Source organism: Myotis yumanensis, unplaced genomic scaffold (genome assembly GCF_028538775.1).
Source record: "Myotis yumanensis isolate MYYU_CA2020_CCGP unplaced genomic scaffold, mMyoYum1.0.hap1 SCAF_3, whole genome shotgun sequence".
In the NCBI taxonomy this organism is placed as follows: Eukaryota; Metazoa; Chordata; class Mammalia; order Chiroptera; family Vespertilionidae; genus Myotis; species Myotis yumanensis.
The window spans coordinates 107,394,943-107,420,439 of NW_027223754.1; the positions used below are offsets into that span (position 1 = coordinate 107,394,943).

The 25,497-nt window shown below is 38.4% G+C and overlaps 1 protein-coding gene and 1 non-coding gene across 2 annotated transcripts in view; both read left to right on the top strand.

Moving 5' to 3' along the window:
• The window catches only part of LOC139006280 (DNA replication licensing factor MCM5-like), an 88,742-nt gene extending 63,552 nt beyond the window's left edge, over positions 1-25,190 (top strand). Inside the window, 4 exon segments of the mRNA XM_070408741.1 lie at positions 23,790-23,854; positions 23,857-24,700; positions 24,702-24,946; positions 24,949-25,190. Of these exon segments, the coding sequence (XP_070264842.1) occupies positions 23,790-23,854; positions 23,857-24,700; positions 24,702-24,946; positions 24,949-25,190 (1,396 nt within the window).
• On the top strand, positions 5,942-6,048 carry LOC139007792 (U6 spliceosomal RNA). Its single transcript, XR_011470952.1, has one exon. It is a non-coding gene; the product is annotated as a U6 spliceosomal RNA (small nuclear RNA).
• Positions 25,191-25,497: the final 307 nt, after the last annotated feature.

Here is a 25,497-nt window from a genome sequence, read left to right on the forward strand (position 1 = left end):
AGGAAGCTCAACATTCTACCCTCTTGACATTATTTTATATATGAATATTATATATGTATATGTATAGTGTATGAGTACATGTATGAATATGTGTATGTATATACACAAAAATGCATATTTTTAGGAAGATGTGGAAAGCACAATACTAGGGAAATATGACTCAGCTATAGGCAGAAATCTAGGCAAGAGATGGTCAATGACAGAAACTCTCTGGAGAAACAATCCGGGACAGCAAGAGGTAACAGTTGATAAATAAAATCTAGGACTTACACCAGTGTTTGGTGATATCAAATTTAGGAATTGGAGTTCAGGATAATGCACCTAATCTATGTTTAGAGGCAAAGAATATGTTGTGGTAAGCCAGGTCAATAATCAGGATACAGACCTGACTGATTGGGGTGAGAAGGGTTGAAATAAATAAGACAAGCTAGGAGGGGGTTTATTTAGTACTAGAGTTTACTGAACTTCTTTGCATCAATATTATCTTTGACCTTTTATCATCCCTTTGAGGCAGGAGTTATTACTCTCTTTCTACAAATGAGGAAACTGAAACGCAAAGAGATTAAGCCGAATTTCCCTCCAAGCCCACTGCCAGTAAATTATAAAGTTGAGATTCAAATCCAAGATTATTAAATCATCTATCTTAAATTAACTGTTCCTTCCTTCCTCTCATCAGAAAATATTACAAGGTCCTATTGTGTCATAGTTATCTAACATAGTACCTGTTAAAGTGTGAGAGGTACACAGTAAAAATCACCCCTTCCTCCAACACACATTTGGGAAAACCAAGTAAGTCAAATTAATGGGTGGAGGAGGTATAAATTGGATAAATTGTGATGGAAAATAATACAAAATAAAGAGAAAAAATAACCTTTATTTCTGATAAAATTTAGTAAAAGCCTGCTCTAGGTCTATTACCTAAGTAGACTGGTTAATATTATTCCTCTGGATAGAATTTGTCCAGCTAGTCAGATCCCTGAATAATTATAGCAACCCTGCCCCACAACACCCAAAAGGAAGAACAGAATACAGAGAAAATAACAAAAAATTGAGTCAGCAATCTGGTAAGTCACTTCCAGTGGCTAGGAGAAAGAAAGATATTGTAAATTACTCAGATGGGGTCCCTCCACAGGACACACAAAGAGTAAAAAGGAGGTCTCTCTACACAAGTGTGCCTGGTTTTTAATCAAAACTTATAGTTTGAACTTAAATCAGAAGTTATAGTTTGATGCCCACTGATTATGATCCAGTTGCAATAATTGAACTCAAATTTCTCAACTTTATCCTAATATTTTTATGCTTTTAACCTCTTTACTTTTAAATTTTATTATTTTGAAGCTCTTTATACATAATTAAAAATAACGAAATAAAGGAAGTTCACAGATAACAGGTCGCACTAGGTATTAGAAGGTACAATTGAAATTACCAATCACTTGAGGCTAAGAACTTATGTTATATTGTTCACAGAATATATTTTACTCTTTATAAATAAGTCAACTCTTGCAATAGTTTTGGAATTTGTTATTATTAAACCATCTTTACCTATAAATGAGGGAACCTGCCCCTGGTCAGTAGACCTGGTTAGGATCCTTGACAACCGCTAGTTAATGGAAGGTTGGGGACATTGGACCAGGTCCTGTGGTCCCTGACCTGGAATATGATGTGACCAGGCAGCATGCACAAAGAGGTTTATAAAAGCAACATGTGAAGTACCCACTTCAGCAGCCACTTTCCTTCTTTGACAAGATGAAATTGTTTAAGGGTATCCCCGCCTCCCTTCACTGATGCATTTGGGAGCTGCCTGGTTTGGCTCCTCATGTCCTTCCTAGCCAGCAGAAAAAGAAGGAAGGGTTCTGCATAAACAGACTCTGACCAGAAAACAATAGAGACAACTGAGGCAGAAGAGAAGCATGTTCCCAGAGGACAAATGTGAGAAGGTGGCAATGCAGTGTTAAGCATAAACAATGGAATAAAAGGCAGAACATCGGAGAAACCAATTTGAAAAGGAGAAGTGAGAGGGGTAATTGGATGACAGAAAAGGGCTTGCACTGATGAGAGTGTGTGTTTTCCCCTGCTTTAGGAGAATTAATGTAGGTATTAAGGGATAGGAAGATCAAAGATTATTAACTTGACTTCATAAAGTATTTGAAGATGTGAGTAAAGACTGAAATATCTGTTTGATCTGAGCTTCTTTACCTACAACAGGGCCCCAGGACTGGCTCCATGAGTCATTGCTCTATAAGCCCTTCACTATCCCTTCCCCCAACTTCCCAGGTCAATGGCCATACTGCCCAATAGTTCCTCTTTCTCTTAGTTTGTACTGACATTCCCCAATACATCGTTCTCTTTCCTTCATTTAGTACCAATCTGCTAACTGAAGCAAACCTTTTATCCTCCCATGTGAAGCTCAATGTGTTCAAGCTTCTGTTATGTCCTTAGTATGTCCTCCAGGCTCAAACCACCCACTGTGTGACAGCAGGGACATTTCCACAGGGAGTTAAACTCACACCAGCACTAGAAAAAGGTGACTAGAAACAGAAACTACATCCAAGTGAGTCAAACAAATGGGTGGAGGAGGGTATAGAGGGGATAAATGGTGACAGAAAAAATAATATAAAATAAAGAGTAAAAATGAAATATAACCTTTATTTCTGATAAAATTTAGTAAAAGAGTATAACTTTAAAGCATAACTTTCATGTGCCTCACCACCACATGAAAATTTTTTCCTCATATACTTCATGTAAAAGATAATTTATCCAATCTTTCAAGTTAATTATATTTTCTTTCCTTTTACTTGAAAATGTCTTCAAATATATGATTACATGGCAAAAAGTGGGAATGATTCCAGCTGCAACTACTTTGAATTCTACTTAATGTGCAAATAATGCTGTGGTGACAGCTTTCATAAGCTCTGGATAAACTTTACACTTTTCTTAATACTTTAACTTTAAAGAAAATGTCAACATGTTTAGAAAATGTGGATTTTAATAAAATATTGCCTCGCATCAGAATATTCCATTAACTTTTATGTAGTCACTTTAACAAGAAAATATTAGCAAACTTAAACAAAGGATTATAACCTCTTTTAATACATGTTTTTACATTTTATTATAATTAACCAAGTTGGTTTTAACCCATCAAGCAAGGAATAATTATTTTTAATTTGTAACTATAGTATTGATTGTTTACCAACAAATTTACTACAAAATTTTACTGACTGTACTAGTGAGCAGAGACAATTTTAAACCACTGACTCTGAGTAAGAAGAGAACTCCACTGTTCTAACCTCCCACATTCTACACCATTCTGGAGAAGCAGTAGTCAGGAATGTCTGATGGAGAGCACTGAAAGGTAGAAATGTCCATTTTACATTAAGCCAGTTGGCTATTTTCTGTAACTTTTGACAGTTGTTTGTAATTCTGTCTTTCAAGAGCAATGAAAACACATCTACTACATAATCAATATGACAAACTGTAGATACTTAAAAGGCAGCAATAATGTCTACAATGAGCCTTCTTTTATCTTTGCAGAACAGCACAATTTTAGTAAGTGCCCCCCTCCTCCCTCCCACATAGTGTTTTTAATTCTAGATCCTTCACTACACTTTATAAACAGCCCTTTGGAATGATGCGGTCTAGAAATGAACACTGTGTCCCAGATCTTGCCAGGGCTGAACACAGTGCTTGAGACCTTCCCTTACCTAGAGTTCACTCTAGTAGCACGGAGACTATTGCTATATTTAAAAGAAGATCATCATGTTAGTTGTTTTTAACTTAATGGTTGGTGTGACTCAGTTACTGGAGTGTCGACCTGCACACTGAAGGGTGATGGGTTCCATTCCTGGTCAAGAGCACATACCTGGGTTGCAGGTTCAATCTCTGGTCCCAGTCCGTGCACATGCAGGAGTCAACCAATAGATATGTCTCTTTCACAATGTCTCTCTCTCTCTCTCTCTCTCTCTCTCTCTCTCCACAGTCCCCCCATCCTCTCTACTCTCTCTAAGAATCAATGGAAAAAAAACAAATGGGTGAGAATTAAAAAAACAAAACAAAACATGATGCTATTTGCCACTCCTCTCACCCATCACATGTGGTACAGAGAAATAATTGGACAACATGACTTTCCCATTCCATGAAAAAATAAAAATTTTAGAAGCCAAATTCATAATTTACCCTTGCTTATTATTTCAGTCCAGAACACTCCACTCTGGTATGCTTGATTCTATAGCCTATGATAACAACTGTTCCTCTCCAATTAAACAAATGAAATAATAATAAATAAATATTCACTGAGACAATTGATTCACATGGACATAACTAGCAATGGGGCCACTGTGAAGAACACCTCCTGATTAATATATTCTTGTGTTTGATGTCAGCTCTATAAGGATGCAAAATCAAATGTTTGTTTATAAGATTTGGAAAATCACAGCAATGTCTAAAACTTTACATTAATAAAACAGGTAAATTTAAAATATCATAATCATTAAGAAACAAAAGTAAACAATGCATTATTAAATAATAATTATTCTATTATACATTAGAAAATATAATTGCAATATGTCTTCAAAGTATGCTCCGAGCTTGATGGAAGGTCACAAATTAGCTTATCTAATGGATTTCATGCCTTATATTTAATTTCTAATAAATTGGACAAGATTTTGCTAAATTCAACATTTCTCTCTTTAAGTAAGGATTCTCCCCCCCCCCCCCCCCCCGGCTTTAAGAGATTCTCTTCAGTTTTCTGTATTTTGATTATACACATCTCAGTGTTTTCCTTTCATTATTGCTTAGGAATTTTCTGAGGTATCTAAAGGTTTAGTGTCTGGCATCAATTTTGAAAAGTTGTCAACCATTATTTCCTCAAATATTTATTTTGCCTGTTTTCTACCAAATATACATGTTACATTTGATATTGTTCCCCAGTTATTTGATACTCTTATTTATTATTTATTATTTTACTTTTTACTTTTTTCTTTAAAATTTTTTAAAATTACAGTTTACATTCAATATATTTTTGTGTTTTTTTGTTTGTTTTGTTAATCCTCACTCAAAGATATTTTTCCATTGATTTTTAGGGAAAGTGGAAGAGAGAGAGAAAGATAGAGAGCAACATTGATGTGAGAGAAACATATCAATTGGTTGCCTCCTGCACTAGCCCAGACCAGGGCGCAGACTTGGGAGGAGCCTGCAACCAAGGTACGTGCCCTTGACCAGAATCGAATCCAGGACCCTTTGGTTTGCAGGTCAGTGCTCTATCTACTGAGCTAAACCTGCTAGGGCATGTTCAATACTATTTTGTTTTAGGTGTACAGCACAGTGGTTAGACAATCATACTTTACAAAGTGTTTCCCCTGATATTTCCAGTACCACATGGCACCATACATAGTTATTACAATATTATTGACTATACTAGTATTTCCTATATGGTTCTTTACATACCCATGACTATTTTGTAACTACCAATCAGTGCTTCTCAATCCCTTTACCTTTTTCACACAGTCCCCCAAGCTCGCATCCCTCTGAGAACCATCAGTCTCTTCTCTGTACCTATAAGCCTGTTTCTGTGTTGTTTGCTCATTTATATTGTTCTTTAGATTCCACATCTAAGTGAAATCATGTGGTATTTGTCTTTTCCTGACTAACTTATTTCACTCAGAATCATACCCTCTAGGATTAGGTCAGGCATGTCAAACTCAAAGGCTAACACGGGCCAAATAAACAAGGTTTAAGTTTCTGTGGGCCACAAAAAACCCAAAAGCTTCAATTTTCATAGAATTGTAGATTTATTTTGATAGAGACATGATGAATACAAAGGGCTAAAATAAATGAGTAATCGTTAACATAAAATAATAGATCATTTTTATAAAAATTAATATTTTTTCTTGAACATTAACTGACCAGATGCTGAATAACTGCACAAATTAATAACCAGAATGCAGTGCTCACTTCAGCAGCCCATATACTAAAATTGGAACGATACAGAGAATATTGACATGTCCCCTGTACAAGGCTGACATGTAAATACATGAAGAGTTCCATATTATTCTCCCATCAGACTATCGACTGATTTCTCAACAGAAACACATCAGGCCAGAAGGGAATGGAATGAAATATACAAAGTGATGCAAAGCAAGGGTCTGAATCCAAGAATACTGTACCCAGCAAAGCTATCAATCAAAATTGAGGGTGAAATCAGGAACTTCACAGACAAAAAAAGGACTAAGGAAGTTCATTACCACCAAAGAAGCAATGCAAGAAATGCTAAAGGGTATGCTGTAAAAAGAAGAAATAGGAAGGAACACAGGCATAAAAATAAAAATGGTGAAAAACAAGTACCTATTAATAATAACTTTAAATGTAAATGGATTAAATACCCCAATCGAAAGACATAGGGTAGCTGAGTGGATAAGAAAACATGACCCATATATATGCTGTCTACAGGAAACCTCAGAACAAAGGACTCACACAGACAGATGGTGAAGGGATGGAAAAAGGCTTTTCAGGCGAATGGAAATGAAAAAAAAAAAGCTGGGGTAGCAATGCTTATATCTGACAAATTAGACCTTAAAGTGAAGGCCATAACAAAAAAAAAAGGAACACCACTTCATAATACTAAAGGGAGCAATTCAACAAGAAGATATAACTCTGGTAAACATACCACCAAATTCAGAAGCACCCAAATACATAAAAAAAACTTCTGGAGGATATCAAGGGAGAGATTGACAGCAATACAATCAGAGTAGGGGACTTTAATACCACACTAACACCACTGGACAAGTTCTAAACAAAAAATCATCAAAGAAATATCAATCCTAAATAAATCATTAGATCAGATGGCATTAATTGACATCTTCAGAACATTTCACCCCAAAGCCACAGAATATACATTCTTCTCAAGTGCACATGGGTCATTCTCAAAGATAGGCCAAATGTTGGGACACAGGCAAAGTCTCTTCAAATTCAAGAAGATAGAAATCATATCAAGTATTTTCTCAGATCACAATGGCGTAAAACTAGAAATCAACAACAATAAAAACAATCAAAAAGATCAAATACCTGGAGGCTAAACAACATGCTATTAAACAATGATTTGGTTATCAAAGAGATCAAAGAAGAAATTAAAAACATCCTGGAAACAAATTACAATGAAAACACAAAAATGCAAAATCTATAAGACAGAGTGAAAGCAGTCTTCAGAGGGAAGTTCATAGTTCTACAGGCCTACTTCAAAAAAACAAGAGAAAATGGTAATAAATTATCTAACCCTACAACTCAAGGAGTTAGAAGTAGAGCAGCAAGAAAAACCCAGCGTAAGCAAAAGGAAGGAAATAATAAAGGTCAGAGCAGAGATAAACGACATAGAGACCAAAAAAATACAAAAGATCAACAAAACCAAGAGCTAGTTCTTTGAAAACAAGATTGATGAACCTCTAGCCAGGTTCACCAAGAAGCAAAGAGAGAGGACCCAAATAAACAAAATCAGAAATGAAAGAGATGAAAATAGAACAGACCCCACAGAAATACAAATGATTATGAATACTATGAACAACTCTATTCCAAAAAAATGATCAACATAGATGAAATAGACATATTCTTAGACAAATACAAGCTCCAAAAACTCAATCAAGAAGAATAAAAAAAAAACCTGAATAAGCAGATAACTACCAAAGAAATTGAAGCAGTGATCAAAAATCTTGCAGCAAACAAAAGCCCTGGTCCGGACAGCTTTACAGGGGAGTACTACCAAACATTTAAAGAAGAACTAAAACCTATCCTCCTCAGATTATTCCAAAAAATCCAAGAGGAAGGCACACTTCCAAGCTCTTTCTATGAAGCCAGCATTACCCTAATTTCAAAACCAGATAAAGACACCACAAAAAAAGAGAACTACAGGCCAATATTTTAGAATAATGTACATGCTAAAATCCTCAACAAAATTCTAGCAAATCAAATTCAGCAATACATTAGAAAGATCATGCACCATGACCAAGAGGGACTTATTCTGGGGATGCAAGGATGGTATAATATCTGCAAATCAATAAATGTGATACATCACATAAACTGAGAGACAAAAATCACACAAGAATATCAATTGATGCAGAAAAAGCATTTGAAAAAATCCAACACCCTTTCTTAATAAAAACTCTCAGCAAAGTGGGAATAGAGGAATCATACCTCAACATAATAAAAGCCAACATCATACTCAATGGGCAAAAACTAAACTCATTTCCCCTAAGAACAAGAACAAGACAAGGATTCCCAATTTCACTACTCCTGTTTGATATAGTACTGGAAGAGCTAGCCATAGCAATCAGACAAGAAGAAGATATAAAAGGCATCCAAATTGGAAAAGAAGTAGTAAAACTGTCTTTATTCACAGATGACATGATAGTATAAATATAAAACCCCAAAGACTCCATCAAGAAACTACTAGACCTAATAAATGAATTTGTCAATGTAGCAGGATACAAAATTAACACCCAGAAATCTATGGCCGTTTTATACACCAATAATGAACTTACAGAAAGAGGGATGAAAAAAACAATCCCATTTACCATTGCACCAAAAAAATTAAGATACCTAGGAATAAACTTAACTAAGGAGGTAAAAGACCTGTACTCAGAAAACTACAGGACATTGAAAAAAGAGATAGAGGAGGACATAAACAAACGGAAGAACATACCATGTTCATGGATTGGTAGAATCAACATCATTAAAATGTCCACACTACCCAAAGCAATCTACAGATTCAATGCAATCCCCATTAAAATACCAACGGCATATTTCAAAGATCTAGAACAAACTCTCCAAAAATTCATTGGAATAAAAAAAGACCCCGAATAGCTACAGCAATCTTGAGAAAGAAGAACAAAGTTGGAGGGATCACAATACCAGATATAAAGCCACAGTTCTCAAAACTGCCTGGTACTGGCACAAGAACAGAAATATAGACCAATGGAACAGAACAGACAACCCAGAAATCAACACAAGCCATTATGCTCAGTTAATATTTGACAAAGCAGGCAAGAGCATACAATGGAGTCAAGACAGTCTCTTCAATAAATGGTGCTGAGAAATTTGGTCAGATAAATGCAAAAAAATGAAACTAGATCGCCAACTTACACCATACACAAATACAAACTCAAAATGGCTAAAGGACTTAAATGTAATATGGGAAACACTAAAAATTCTACAAGACTCCATAGGCAGCAAAATAGCAGGCATATGTCGTAGCAATATCTTTCTTCTTAATTTCTTTATTGTTTAAGGTATTACATATGTGTCCTTATCACCCCATTGCCCCCTACCTCCCCACTCATACCCTAAGCCCCCTGTTGTCTGTGTCCATTGGTTAGGCTTATATGCATGCATATAAGTCCTTTGGTTGATCTCTCCCCCTTATTCCCAACCTCCCCTACCTTGTCTCTGAGGTTTGAGCATCTGATCGATGCTTCTCTGTCTCTGGATCTGTTTTTGTTCATCAGTTTATGTTGTTCATTATATTCCATAAATGAGTGAGATCATGTGATATTTATCTATCTGTGACTGGCTTATTCACTTAGCATAATGTTCTCCAGTTCTATACATGTTGTAGCAAATGGTAAGAATTCCTTCTTTTTTACCTCAGCATAGTATTCCATTGTGTAGATGTATCACAGTTTTTTTAATCCACTCATCTGCTGTTGGGCACATAGGCTGTTAACAAATCTTAGCTATGGTAAATTGTGCTGCTATGAACATAGGGGTGCATATATCCTTTCTGATTGGTGTTTCTAGTTCCTTAGGATATATTCCTAGAAGTGGGACCACTGGGTCAAATTGCAGTTCCATTTTTAGTTTTTTGAAGAAACTCTATACTGTTCTCCACAGTGGCTGCACCAGTCCGCATTCCCACCAGCAGTGCAAGAGGGTTACTTTTCCTCTGTATCCTTGCCAGCACTTTTCGTTTGTTGATTTATTGATGATAGCCATTCTGACAGGTGTGAGCTGGTACTGCATTGTTGTTTTCATTTGCATCTCTTGGATAATTAGTGACTTTGAGCATGTTTTCATATGTCTCTTGGCCTTCCTTCTGTCTTCTTTTGAAAAGTATCTATTTAGGTCTGTTGCTCATTTTTTGATTGGTTTGTTTATCTTCTTTTTGTTAAGTTGTATGAGTTCCCTGTAAATGTTGGAGATTAAACCTTTATCGGTGATAACAATGACAAATATGTTCTCCCATGCAGTGGGTTTTCTTGTTGTTTTCTTTTGCTGTGCAAAAGCTTTTTATTTTGATGTAGTTCCATTTGTTTATTTTCTCTTTAGTTTCTGTTGCCCTAGGAGCAGCATCGGTAAAGAAAATGCTTTGACATATGTCAGATTTTGCTGCCTGTGGATTGATTCTTCTAGTATTTTTATGGCTTCCTGTCTTATGTTTAAGTCCTTTATCCATTTTGAGTTTAATTTGTGTATGATGTAAGTTGGTCTTTTTTCATTTTTTTGCATGTATAGTCCAATTTTTCCAACACCATTTATTGAAGAGACTGTCTTGACTCCATTGTATGTTCATGCCTCCTTTGTCAAATATTAATTGAGCATAGTGGTTTGGGTTGATTTCTGGGTTCTCTATTCTATTTCATTGGTCTATATGTCTGTTCTTGTGCCAGTACCAGGCATTTTTGAGAAAAGTGGCTTGGTAATACAACTTGATATCTGGTATTGAGATCCCACCTACTTATTCTTCTTTCTCAGGATTGCTGCAGCTATTCGGGGTCTTTTTTTATTCTAGATGAATTTTTGGAAAGTTTGTTCTAGGTCTGTGAAATATGATGTTGGTATTTTAATGGGAAGTGCATTGAATGTATAGATTGCTTTGGGTAGTATGTACATTTTAATGATGTTGATTCTACCAATCCATGAACATGTTATGTTCTTCCATCAGTTTATGTCTTCTATCTCTTTTTTCAGTGTCCTGTAGTTTTCTGTGTATAAGTCTTTTACATCCTTAGTTAAGTTTATTCCTAGGTATCTTAATTTTTTTGGTGCGATGGTAAATGGGATTACTTTTTTAGTCTCTCTTTCTGTAAGTTCACTATTGATGTATAGAAATGACATAGATTTCTTGGCATTAATTTTGTATCCTGCTACATTGCTGAATTCATTTATTAAGTCTAGTATTTTTTATGGAGTCTGTAGCGTTTTCTATGTACAGTGTCATGTCATCTGTGAATAAGGACAATTTTACTTCTTATTTTCCAATTTGGATGCCTTTTATTTCTTCTTCTTGTCTAATCACATGGCTAGTACTTTCAGTACTAGGTCCAACAGGAGTGGTGAAAGTGGGCATCCCTGTCTTGTTCATTCCTCAGTTGGCAGAAGCTACTCTGGTGGGTGCTGTTCGCAGCAGTGATGGCTCCTCTGGCTGGTGGGGGGAAGCTGCTTGCACAGCCGCTGCTCCTCTGATGGGAGTGGGCTGATCATGAGGCTGCTGCTCCTCAGATGGGGCAAGCTGCTTGCATGGCTGGTGCTCCTCAAATGAGAGAAGACTGCTCACATAGCTGCTGCTTCTTGGATGGGAGACTTGGTGACCTTGGGACCACAGCTGAGGTAGCAGTTCCCTGGCAGGGGTAGCTGTAGAGTCCCAGGTGTTATCTGAGGGCACCCTTGGTGGTTATGTGGCTCGCTCTCTAGCACATTGGCCAGACAGGATAAAATTCACCTTGACACGACACAACACAAAGGGAACAAAACACGAATGTACTCATGACACGGAAAACCCCAATATAAGTGAGCACCGGAGAAAAGAGAATTAGGAGAGAGAAAAGAGAGCACAAATAATATTGAAGAGAGAAATAAAGATAAGGGAGAAAAGAAAAAGGAAGAAAATGGAGAATATATATATATATATATATATATAGAGAGAGAGAGAGAGAGAGAGAGAGAGAGAAAAAACACCACAGAACAAACAAATAAACCAAAAAAATGCAAACACCAAATACCCAGCAAAGAGGGTGGGTCAGAATCTGTAGAGAAAATAAGGTTAAGAATTGGATGAATATGGGGAGGACCTCAGTTCAGTATGGAGGAAGTAGAGGGGATGAGTGGATAAGAAGAAAGAGGATGAGAAGAAAATAATAATAAATTTATTTAAAAAATTGATTTAAAAATGGTATAAAAATAAAAATAGCAAATAAAATAAAATGATGGAAAAATAACGTGCAAAGAAATAGAAAATGAAGGCAATATCACATGATCTCACTTATATGTGGAATCTAATGAACAAAATAAGTCCAGAGGTATGAATGTGTAGAATAGAATGACAGATTAGAGGAGGAGGAGGGTACAATGGATGCTAAGAGATTAACCAAAGATCATATATGCATATATGCATAATCCATAGACACAGACAATAGTATGGGGAAGGCATGGATGGGATAGGGGCTGGGTGGAGAGGAAGAAAGGGGGGAGGGAATGGGAGACATCTATAATACTCTTAATATATTTTTTAAATTCTCTCTATTTCTGGATCTTAATTTTGTATCCTGCTATATAAATGAGTTCATTTATTAAATCTAATAGTTTTTTGGTGGAATCTCTAGTACAATATCATGTCATCTGCAAATAACGAGGCTTTTACTTGTACAATATCATGTCATCTGTGAATAATGAGGGTTTATTTCCTTCCTTTACAATTTGGTTGCCTTTTATTTCTTCTTCTTGTCTGATAACTTTGTCTAGGACTTCCAGTATTATGTGCATAAGAATGGTGAAAGCAGACATCCCTGTCTTGTTCCTGATCTTAAGGAAAATGCTTTTAGTTTTTGCCCATTTAGTATTGTTGACTGTCGCTTTTCCATATATGGTCTTTGTTATGTTGAGGTATGTTTCCTCTATTCCCACTTTGCTGAGAGCTTATATAATAAATGGTTATTGAATTTTGTTGCATACTCTTCTCCATCTGTTGATATGATTATGTGATTTTTATTCTTCATGAGGTGTATGTGATATATCACATTTGTTGACTTGCAAATATTGTGCCAACCTTGCATCCCAGGAATAAATCCCACTTGGTCATGATGTATGATCTATTTAATGTATTGCTGGATCTAATTTGCTAATATTTTGTTGAAGATTTTAAAATCTGCGTTTATCAAGGATATTTTGGCCTATAATTCTCTTTATTTGATATGTCTTTCTCTGGTTTGGGAATTAGAAGAATGCAAGCTCATGAAAAGAACTTGGAAGTCTTCCTTCACCTTGAATTTTTTGGAATAATTTGAGAAAGATAAGTGTTAGGTCTTTGAATGTTTGGTAAATATATACCTGCAAATCCATCTAGTTCAGCACTTTTGTTTTCTGGGACTTTATTTTTATTATTGATCCATTTCATTAGTTGCTATAAGTCTATTCAGGTTTTCTGATTCTTCTTGGTTCAGTTTTAGAACATTATATATTTTTAGGAATTTGTCTATTTCATCCAGATTATCCAATTGGATGGTTCATAGTATTTTCTTATAATCCTTTGTATTTCTGTGGTGTCAATTGTTACTTCACCTCTTTCATTTCTGATTTTATTTATTTGGGTCCTCTATCTTTCTTGATGAGTCTAGCTAAAGATTTATCAATCTTGTTTATCTTTCCAAAGAACCAGCTCTTGGCTTTATTGATTTTTGTATTGGATGTTGTTTTGCTAGTCTCCATGTAATTTATTTCCAGAGTTATCTTTATTATTCCATTCATTCAATTTACTTGTTATTGTTACCTTTCTTGTTATTACTTTTCTAGTTCTTTCAAATTTGGTGCTTGGTGCTTTAATTGAGGTTTTTCTTTCTTCTTGAGGTAGGTCCGTAATGCTATTAACTTCCCTCTTGGGACTGCTTTCTCTGTATCCTATAGATTTTGGGTTGTTGTGTGTTCATTTGTTTCCAGGTAATTTTTTATTTCTTCCTTAATCTCATTGGTAACTCATTCATTGTTTAATAACATACTATTTACCCACCATGTGTTTGAATGTTTTTGAGGGTTTTTCATTACAGTTGATTTCTAGTTTCATGCTCTTGTGATCCGAGAAGTAATTTGATATGACTTAAATCTTCTTGAATTTGTAAAGACATATTTTATGTCCTAACATGTGATCTGTCCCTGAGAATGTCCCATGTGCACATGAGAATAATGTATATTCTACCGAAAGTCTATCCAGTCATGTCAGTGGGGTGTTAAAATTTCCTACCATGACTATATTGCTATCTCTCCCATAAAGTCCTCCAAGAGTTGGTTGGTTTTTTATTAATATATTTTGGTGCTCCTATATTGAGTGCCTATATTTTTTACTAGGGTTATATCCTCTTGTTTGATTAATCCTTTTAGTATTATGTAATGACCTTCTTTTTCTATTTTGAATATTTTATCACATATAAGTATTGCTACCGTAAGTTCATTGTTTCTATTTTTATGATTAAATTGTTTTTCAACTCTTTACTTTTATCCAGTGTGAGTCTTTTGTTCTGAGTTAGGTCTCTTGTAGGAAACCCATTTATGGGTGATTTTTTTCTTATCCATTCAGATACTCTGTCTTTTGATTGGAGAATTTATCTATTTACATTTAAGGTTATTATTGATAAGTACTTATTTATTGACATTTTGACTCTTTATGTCTGTGTTGCTCTCTATATAGTTATTCTTACAGCAATCTCTTTAACATTCCTTGCAATGCTGTGTTGGTGGTAATAAACTCCTTTATCCTTTTTGTTTGTTTGTTTTCTGGGAAGCTCTTTATTTTACCTTCAATTTTGAATGGTAGTCTTGCAGGATAGATTAGTCTTGGTTTCAGATCCTTGTTTTCATTGCTTTAAATATTTCATGCCATTCTCTTCTGGCCTGTAGTATTTCTGTTCAGAAATCAGCTGATATCCGTATGAGAACTCCATTGTAGGTAACTGTCTCTCTCTTGCTGCCTTTAAGATTCTCTGTTTGTCTTTATCCTTTGCCATTTTAATTATGATGTGTCTTGATGTGAGCCTCTTTGGGTTCATCTTGATTGGGACTCTCTATGCTTCCTGAACTTGTGTGTCCTTTTCCTTTACCAGGTTAGGGAAGTTTCCTCTCATTATTCCTTCATTCATGTTGTCCCACATTTTCCTTAAACTGTCCCCATGCTTCATAGTTATTTTTCTTTTTGTGGCTCTGATTGAGTGATTATTTCTACTTTGTTTTCTAATTTTCTTATTGATTTTCTGCTTCCTCTAACCCACTGTTTATTCTTTCCAGTGTATTTTTTTATTTCAGATATGTTATTCTTTATTTTCGACTGGTTGTTTGTTTTATGTTATATGTCCTTCTTCATGCTGTTGAGCACTATTAAAACCATTACTTTATACTTTTTTCTGATAAATTTCTTGCCTCTAGTTCATTTAGAGCTCTTTCTGGAGATTCCTCTTGTTCTTTTACTTGGGGCTCTTTTTTGGTTGTTTGTTTCCTCATATTTGCTATTTCTTTGGGTATGTTTCTATTTATTGGCTAGAACTGCTATGACTCCCAGTCTTGGTGGGGTGGGTTTCTGTGGTGGGTGTGTGATGGGACCCAGTGGTTTAATTTCCTTATTATCTGAGCTGGATACTCTAGTAATATCCCTTTTGTGGGTTTTGTGGACATTCCTGTTGTAAGTGGGTCTTGATTGCTTTTGTTCTGTTTGTGGGGGGTTCAGCCTTTTGGCTGGCTTACTGTGAAGTGTAACTGTGACAATGTCATGGCAACTGTTATACAGTTACTGAGTGAACAAAACAAGACCAAACTGAAAACAACACACACAAAAAAACCACACCACCAATAACCAAAACAACAAAAATAATTTTAACAATGAATACTAAAAGACAAGAGACAAAAAGGACTAGAGAAGGAGAAAATAAATGAAAAAAGCAAATATGAAAGAAAACAAGAGAAAACAAAGAATATGAATAAAAAAGAAAAAATAATAAAAACATTTAAAGTAATAATAATGAATAAAATAAAATATAGAATAGAAAAGAGAATTTAAAAAGAGAAAGAAAACTGGAATATGAAAAGGAAAGAGATAAATAAGAGATGTGAAAAAAAGAGAAGAAAAATGAATTATAAAAGAAAAAATAAAGAAAATATTTAAAGTGGAATTTGCCTCCACAGATTTTGGTGCTTACTTGCACCCTTTGGATCTGCTATTTGTTGCGCTCTCTGGCTTTTGCTCTGATGTTGTCTGAAGCTGGCCGCTTGTACTGCTCTAGGGTCTTCCAGGAGGTTCTGTGGTGCAAATCAATGTCAGTCACTGTCCCTGCCTGGCCCACTGCAACCTGCCTGAAGCTTGGCAGGGCAGAGCCCCAAGCAGTCTAGTGGGCAGGGCTATCAGATCCCAGAGGCTTAGTCTGTCTCATGTCTCACATCCTGAATATCTGTACTCTGAGCTTCTCTCCTTCTCCCCACAACACTGTGTTCTGTAGGGGTAGCTGGGATATGGCTTGGGTGATTTAAACAGACTAATATAGGGCGTGGTGCCTGTAACCTGTAGGAGAGGGGTGGGTACTTCCTCTCCTTCCCAGGGCTGCACTGGCTCAACTCTCTGGGGAGCTTAGATCTGGTTCCCTGTAATGCAGTTGAAGGGCCCTGCACACACACATCTGTCTCCTGGACAGAAGCCTACCCAGGAGACTCAATTACAAAAACTTAGTTCTGCATGGCTCCCTGGCACCCCCTTGCCAGCACAACAAGTAGAAGAGGATAAAAAAAAATAAGCTCTGCTCAACACTCCAAATTTTCTGTGCCACTGTCCCATATTGTGTGGGGCCTCCACACAGGCTCCTACTGAGCCTAATGTCCAAGTCCCCCATGCTGTCCTATTGAGTAATACAAACAGATTTCTGCCTCAGTGCCATTCCCCTTTGCCTCAGAACAGCACAGGACAGTGCAGACCTAGCTATTCAACAGTGAGGGGGAGGGGTGCTACCCATGCTCTCAAGTTGGGCAAGACCAATATTCTTTCCAAAGCCACATAGTCCAACTTCTGTCCGGCTCTCTGCCCAAAGTTTGTCCAGATAATAGAAGGCCCCTCAGAGTCACTGCTGGATGTAGTGATCAGATTCCCCTCTCCAGCCTCAAGCTCTGCTGCATGGCTTCTCCTAGAGTCACAGATCACAGAGAATTTCCTAGGCTGGTGTAACAAACAAATTGCTGTTTGCCTGGGATGGTGCGGTCTCAGTCTCCCAGGTGGATCAAATCCCCACTGATTCTCATTGCTCCATGCTCCCCTTTCCCTCATTGTTGCTTCGGATTAGGAATCTCTGTGTGTGACTGAGACCCCACACTCTAAGGGGCAGGGGCTCCATTGCTGCAATATCTCTCTGGCTTCCCAGATGTACACCTGGGCAAGTTGTTTCACCTTCTCCATGTATCCTTTCTTTCCTCTGTGATCCCTGCTTTCAATACTTCAGATCAGCTACACTCCAACTGGTCTTTAGAGCTGAACGTTCTGCAGTTTAGCTGCAAGTTCATCCAGTGTTCTGATCAAGCAGATGGAGTTTACAGATACTCTGCAGCCATCTTGGAATCCTTATTTTTTAGAAGTTTTAAATATGTAGTATTTTTGTTATCCTTTAGTTAAATCAATACTTTAAGTTTTATTACGAATCTATTTTTGAGACATGAGTTATTTATTCTTAACAGTTTTATTGATATACTAGTGATCCGGTGCATGGGGGATTCATGCACATTAAAAGGAAATTAATTAGAAGGTGGCTGGTGGGATGGGACTTGGCAAGATGGCTGGACATGCCCTGGAGCCAACCTCCCATCATCCCTCCCCTGCTGGCCGCACCTGGAGTGGCATCGCGGCTTGAAGGGTGTCTACAGAGTGAGTGAGGTCCCTCCAGCAGGTGGGTTCCCTCATCCTGGCCTGTGGGGATTGGGCCAAAACCGGCTCTCCAACATCCCCCAAGGAGTCCCGGATTGCGAGAGAGCAGTTCTTGGGTGATGCACCCCGGAATTGGGCTCCCTCCTCTCTGGTTCTGTGGTGTGTCACCCGAGAATCACTACTGCCAAGTGACTGCAGCTCAGCAGCTCCTGCATTGAGCATCTGGCCCTTGGTGGTCAGTGCATCTCATAGCTACTGGTCAGATGGTCGCTTATGTTAGATAATTCATATAACATAAATTCATCTGTTTAAAGTGTACAATTTGATAATTTTTAATATATTCACACATATACTTAACCAGCACCACAATCAATTTTAAAACATTTTCATCACCTCAGAAGAAATTCTTGCCCTAACTCAGTCCTACTGCTTATGACAAGCCTGATCCTTAAACCATGTGCAGAATCAACAAATGTCCATAAGGAGAAAGAGTTGCCAATCTCAGATCACATAGCAATTACTCTTCTTTCTCTGAAATTTTAATCTACTTAGTTCTCTTTGTTTTCACATCTTTCCATTATGTTTCAAAATATGATTTTGATCATTTTTTCTATACTGTACTGAGAATGATAGTTTGTCACATCTACTGTATCTTTATTTAATGAGAAGTCCTAAAAAGTTGGATATTAATAAGTTAAAAATGCACCTGAAGAAATTACTTTGATAAGGAGCTATTTGGAAATAGGGGAGAGCACTTGTTGCTTCTTAAATCATCCTATGTTCTGCTCACTCTGAAAGAAATTCTAGTCTTAATAGTTGCTTAAAATATGCCCTTAGACACAAACATGCACACACACTAATGCAATTATAGAAAAGTTCATGTTGAAGATTCAACAGGATATTTAAAAAAATAACCCATAAAATTATTTCCCTCATTTAGTTAAGATTCTTAAGGGTCCTCTTTCCTCAGACCGTAATACTGTTACTTCTTTAAAAGTTGATGGGTCATGCTTTTGTTACCCTTATATGAATAAAATTTTCCAGACCTGGAAACTCATCCTGCAGAGAATAATGGCAAAGACATGTGGCAAATAGACATGATTTACTCAGAGAAGAGTGTTTTAATGGTTTTATCAAGTGGGGGTGCTTGAATTACTTAAACCTTCAAGTGGACTTTAAACATTTTTTTGGGTAGAGCTAACCATCTCTTACTTAGTTTTTAAAATATATTTTTATTGATATCAGAGAGTAAAGGAGAGAGAGAGAGAGAGAGAGAGAGAGAGAGAAACATCAACAATGAGAGAGAATCACTGGGGATGGAACCTGCAACCCTGGCATGTGCCCTTGGCCAGAATCAAACCCAGGACCCTTCAATCCATAGGCTAATGCTCTATCCACTGAGCCAAACCAGCTAGGCCCCCTCTCTTACTTATTTATTAATAATTTATAGCATTCCTGTGGCAACTTATACTCTTTTTAATTTAGAAAATCTTAATTTTAAGGGATCACTTGTCCATAGGGAATACAGATATAAGAGGAATGTGTAACCATAAAAAAATGGAGGACAGGATGTTATATGGAAAAATATTAAATACATGGTCATAAAAATGTTTGCTGTTTTTATTCAAAAATGCAAAAATATTTTAACACGTAAAGTTAGTCTTATTAATACTGAACATTTTAAGCATTAAAAGACATACTTCTCTGATTCCATATAAATTTTTGGAATATTTATTCTACTTCTGTGAAATATGTCATGGATATCTTGATAAGAAGTGCATTGAATCTATAATTTTTTGGGGGTGGTATGGGCATTTTAATGATGTTACGTCTTCCTATTGATGAACATGCTATATGCTTCCACTTATTTTTATCTTCCTCAATTTATTTCTTCAGTGGCTTCTAATTTTCCTAGTACAGGTCTTTTACATCCTCTGTTAAATTTATTCCAAGGTATGTTTTTTGCATTTGTAAATGAGATCATTTTCTTAGCTTCCATTTTTGATAGTTCATTATTGGTGTATAGAAATACAACTAATTTCTGGATATTTATATTGCATCCTGCTACTATATGAAATGTATTTATCAGTTCTGGTATTTGTTGTTTTTTATAGAGATACCAAATAGCCACAGCAATATTGAGAAAGAAGAACCAAGTTAGAGGAATCATGGTACCTGGTATCAAACTATACTACACGGCCATAGTAATTAAAACAGAATGGTACTAGCATAAAACGGACATATACATCAATGGAACAGAACCAACAGCCCAGAAATAAACCCATGACTTCAGGGTCAATTAATATTTTAAAAAGAAGGCAAGAACATACTGGGGATAAAGATAGTCTCTTCAATAAATAATGTTAAGAAAATTGAAAAGGTAAATGCAAAAAAAAAAAAAAATAATGAAACCAGACCACATTCAAACACCATACACATAGCTCCCTTAGGTTCTCCTCCGGCTTTCTAATTTTTCTCCAATTATTGTTCAGATTGTATGTGTTTTTCTGCCCTGTCTTCTAATTCGCCAATTCGGTCCTCCACTTCTTCTAGTCTATTATTGAAACTTTCCATAGTGTTTTTATTGTAGCTATATCACTCTTTATTTCCTCTTGATTCTTACATAAGTTGTTGACTTTCTCATCCAGCCGGTTTAGGAACTCTATGACCCTTATTCCGAATTCTTTTTCTGACATATTGCATGCCTCCATTTCATTGTATTCCTTTTCTGGTGACTCCACTTTTCTTTCCTTTGCAGGTTGTTTCTTTATCTACCCATTTGTGCTCTCATAGAAGGGTCCAGGCACCAAGATGCACTGGGCCTGGGGTCAATATTGCGGGCATGGTGGGCAGAAGGCACAGTCCAAGACTCTGAGGCATGACACAAGGGGCTGGGGTGGCACAGTGGGCTTAGTTGGCATGGTGCTTAGTCCGAAGCTTGCTGGGGGGATGTGTGGGGCCAGGGCAATGCCGTGGGTTTGGCAGGCAGGGAGCACAGAGAGAGACTTGCCTGTGGGACACATGGGGCCTGGGAGGATGCCGCAAGCTTAACTGGTGGGGAGGGCAGTCTGAGGCTCGCCTGAGGAATGCTCAGGACCAGGGCTGGTTCCGTGGTCTTGGAGGGCAGGGAGCACAGTCCGAGGCTCGCTGGCAGGATGCGTGGTGCCTGGAAAGATGCCTTGGGCTTGGTTAGCAGGGAGTTCAGTCTGAGGCTTGCTGTTGGACAAGTGGGGCCAGGGTTATGCCCTGGGCTTGGAGGAGGGAACACTGTCAGAGGCTAGTCTGCTGGAGGAGCACGGCCAGGGCCAACTCTGCAAGTTTGTCGGGCAGGAAGTGCAGGCCAAGATTTGCCAGTGGGACTTGCGGGGTCTAGGAGGATCCACAGGTGGTGGGTGGAGAGTGCAGTCTGAGGATTGCTGGCAGGATACCCAGGGCTGGGGCCAATGCTGCAGGCCTGGTGGGTGGGGAGCACAGTTCGAGACTCACTGGTGAGATGCATGGTGCCCAGGACCCTTGCAGTGGCTGGTTGGAGGGGGATACACTCTGAGAGCCACAGGAGCCCACATCTGTGGAGGATGGTGTCCTGGTGTCCATGGGTCTGCAGCTGAAGTAGCAGGTCTGAAGTGCCTATAGGATCCGGGGTGGTGTCTGAGACCAGTCTGGGCTGTGGTGAGACTGGGCTCCTAGTCACAGCAGCTCTCTCCTTCAAGATGGCATGGTTTCTGTCAGATCTGGCTACCCCAGGAGTGATTTCAGCAGTAGCAGGGGCTCTCCATCTAGGAGAGCCAGGTCTGCCAGCTCCTGAAAGTCTTGCAGGATCTAACTGTCCCTCACTCACACACACACACACACACACACACACACACACACACACACACCACATCCACACACTCCCCTTTCGCTCCCTCACTCACTTATACTCTCTACCTCACTGCTGTCCTGATGTTCACCATCTTCCTTCACCTTGACCAGGCTGTTCATCATTGATATTTCTCTGTCTCTCTCCCCCTCACCCTTCCTTTCTTAAATCAATAAAAATCTTAAAAAAAAACAGTACATCAAACTAAAAAAAAGTTCACATAGCAAAGGAAACCATCAACAAAGTGAAAAGACAACCCATTGAATAGGAGAACATATTTGCCAGTATATCTGATAAGAAATTAATATCCACAATATATAGCTAACTTATACAACTCAACACCAAAACAACAAACAATGTAATTTTAAAAATCAGCAAAAAACTAAATAGACACTTCTCCAAAGAGGACATACAAATGGCAAGTAGACATATGAAAATATGCTCAGTGTCACTAATCATCAGAGAAATGCAAATTAAAACCACAATGAGATGTCACCTCGCACCTATCAGAATGGCTATCATAAATAAATTAACAAACAAGTGTTGGCAAACATGTAACAAAAAAGGAAACCCATATACACTGTTAGTGGCAATGCAAAATAGTGCAGCTGCTGTGGAAAGCAGTATGAAGTTACCTCAAAAACTAAAAATAGAACTGGCTTATGATCCAGTGATTTTACTTCTGGGAATTTATCTGGAGAAACTGGCAACACCAATTCAAGAAAATATATACGCACCCCTATGTTCATTGAAGTGGTATTTACAACACTAAGATCTGGAAGCAGCCCAAGTATCCATCAGTAGATGAGTGAATAAAATGCAATGGTACATCTACATAATGGAATACTCCTCCACCATAAAAAAGAAAGAAATCTTACCTTTTACAACAGCATGAATCGACATGGGGACTGTCATGGTATAAGAAATACGCCAGTCAGAGAAAGACAAATGCCATATGATTTCACTTATATGTGGACTCTAGTGAACAAAATAAATCAACAAACAAAATAGAACAATGTCAGATGGAAAGTTGTATGGGGACTGGGTGAAAAAGGTTGAAGGGATTAAGCAAAAATAACAAAACAAATGAAGAACAACAACAACAAAATACCGAAAAAACAAACAAACAAATAAAACCCCACCCTTCTAGACAGATAATAGTATGGTCATTAACAGAGAGAAATGGAGGTGGGGGGAGAGACAGGGAAGGGTAAATTGAGGATGGATGGCAATGGAAGGAGACATGACTTGGGTGGTGAATACACAATATACAGATGATATATTATAGAATTTTACAACTTAAACCTATATAATTTTATTAGCCAATGTAACCCCAATAAATTCAGTAAAAAATAGACACAATTCTAAAAAGAATGTTTATACTGTATGTAGTACATATCCTAAATTAGAAATAGGTTTTCAAAACACACACACACATACACTTGCATCCTTCTCCATTATTGTCTCTCTTACATATGATTTTTAAATTATACTGACTTCTTTATGAACTTATTAAGAGCATTTTCTGTCATACATAAATATGCCATAAGGCATAAAAGAAGACATCAAAGAAAACCAAACTTGGAGAAACAATTTTTTATCAAACTGCCAAACTTCTAGCTGCATTCTCTTTAAGTTCTGACCAAACATAGTCTCCTTTTTTAATTGTGTATTGAGTTAATATGTAATAGATGAAATTTAAACAGACTATGTCATGATATTATTTAACTTTAATTTTTCTTCATATTTTTATATTTTTTTTCAAATTGGAAGCTTCTTAATTATTTCTGCTATTTTGACTCCAATATTCAAATCTATACTAATTACTCACCAAATTTTACAAGACCTTTATTTAGTGCATAAAGCAATACTATATATAGTAATTCCTAATATGAAAGAACTAAAATCTAACCAACAAGATTAAGCTAAAGTAAAAATATAGTGTAATGTTTAATTATTGTAAAATGGGATGTATCTGGAAGGGAAATTATAAGCATATTATATACAGAAACATATTTTAAAGGGAAGAGTTTAGTGATTTAAATAAGAGACATAAGAATAAGGTGAGAACAGGGTCACCATCATGGGCATCTACTCCATTAAGAAGTTTGGCCTTACTGCCAGCAAGGGCTGAGACAGGTGGGCGTGGGCATCCGGAGCTCCTACATCCATGTCTTGGGCATCCAGGTAGACACAGATGGCTCTGGCAGCAGCTTTGTTGGGGCCGTGACCCCGCAGGAAGAGGAGGAGTTCCGGCGGCTGGCTGCCCTCCCCAATGTCTACGAGGTCATCTCCAAGAGCATCGCCCCCTCCATCTTCGGGGGCATGGACATGAAGAAGGCCATCGCCTGCCTGCTCTTTGGGGGTTCCCGGAAAAGGCTCCCTGATGGACTCACTCGCCGAGGAGACATCAACCTGCTGATGCTGGGAGACCCGGGGACGTCCAAGTCCCAACTGCTGAAGTTTGTGGAGAAGTGCTCTCCCATTGGGGTGTATACATCTGGGAAAGGCAGCAACGCGGCAGGCCTGACAGCCTCGGTGATGAGGGACCCCTTGTCCCGGAACTTCATCATGGAGGGCAGAGCCATGGTCCTGGCTGATGGCGGGGTTGTCTGTATGGACGAGTCTGACCAGACGCGAGAAGACGACTGCGTGGCAATCCACGAGGCCATGGAGCAGCAGACCATCTCTATCGCCAAGGCTGGGATCACCACCACCCTCAATTCCCGCTGCTCCATCCTGGCTGCTACCAACTTAATGTTTGGCCCCTGGGATGAGACGAAGGGGGAGGACAACATCGATTTCATGCCTACTATCTTGTCCCACTTCGACATGATCTTCATCGTCAAGGACGAGCACAATAAGGAAAGGGACTTGATGCTGGCCAAACACGTTATCACTCTGCACCTGAGTGCGCAGACACAGACCCAGGCGGTAGAGGGGGAAGTGGACCTGATCAAGCTGAAGAAGTTCATCTACTGCCGAGCAGTGTGGCCCCCAGCTGTCAGCGGAGGCCGTGGAGAAGCTGAAGAACTGGTATACCCTCATGCTCAGCGGGGCCCGTCAACACTAGAGGGACTGCAAGCGCTGCTCTAGCATCCCCATCACTGTGCGGCAGCTGGAGGCCATTGTGCGCATCGTCGAGGCCCTCAGCAAGATGAGGCTGCAGCCCTTCGCCACGGAGGCGGACGTGGAGGAGGCCCTGAGGCTCTTCCAGGTGTCCAGGCTGGACGTGCCTTGTCGGGCACCCTGTCAGGGGTGGAGGGCTTCACCAGCCAGGAGGACCAGGAGATACTGAGCCGCATCGAGAAGCAGCTCAAGCGCCGCTTTGCCATCGGCTCCCAGGTGTTGGAGCACAGCATCATCCAGGACTTCACCAAGCAGAAATACCCAGAGCACGCCATCCACAAGGTCCTGCAGCTCATGCTGCAGCGCAGCGAGATCCAGCACCGCATTCAGGGCAAGGTCCTCTAACACCTCAAGTGAGCCCGCGCCGCCGCCTGTGCACCCACAGCAGGAATGTTGCCTCTGCCTCTGCCTCCCCATCACTGTCTTCTTGAACTTCCCTCGAGCTCTCCTCTGTGCGGGGGGAGGGGGGCACCTGCCCCCAAAAGAAGCCGCCTGTTCTGCTGGTTGCCTCTAGGCATCAGCTCAGACAGGTCCGGGTAGTGTGCTTTTGGGGTTCATTGACATAATAAAGCCCTGTGTTTGGGGGAAAAAAAAAAAGAATAAGGTGACACAACTCAACTTCCAAATGGATTATAACACCTTTTTCGTAAAG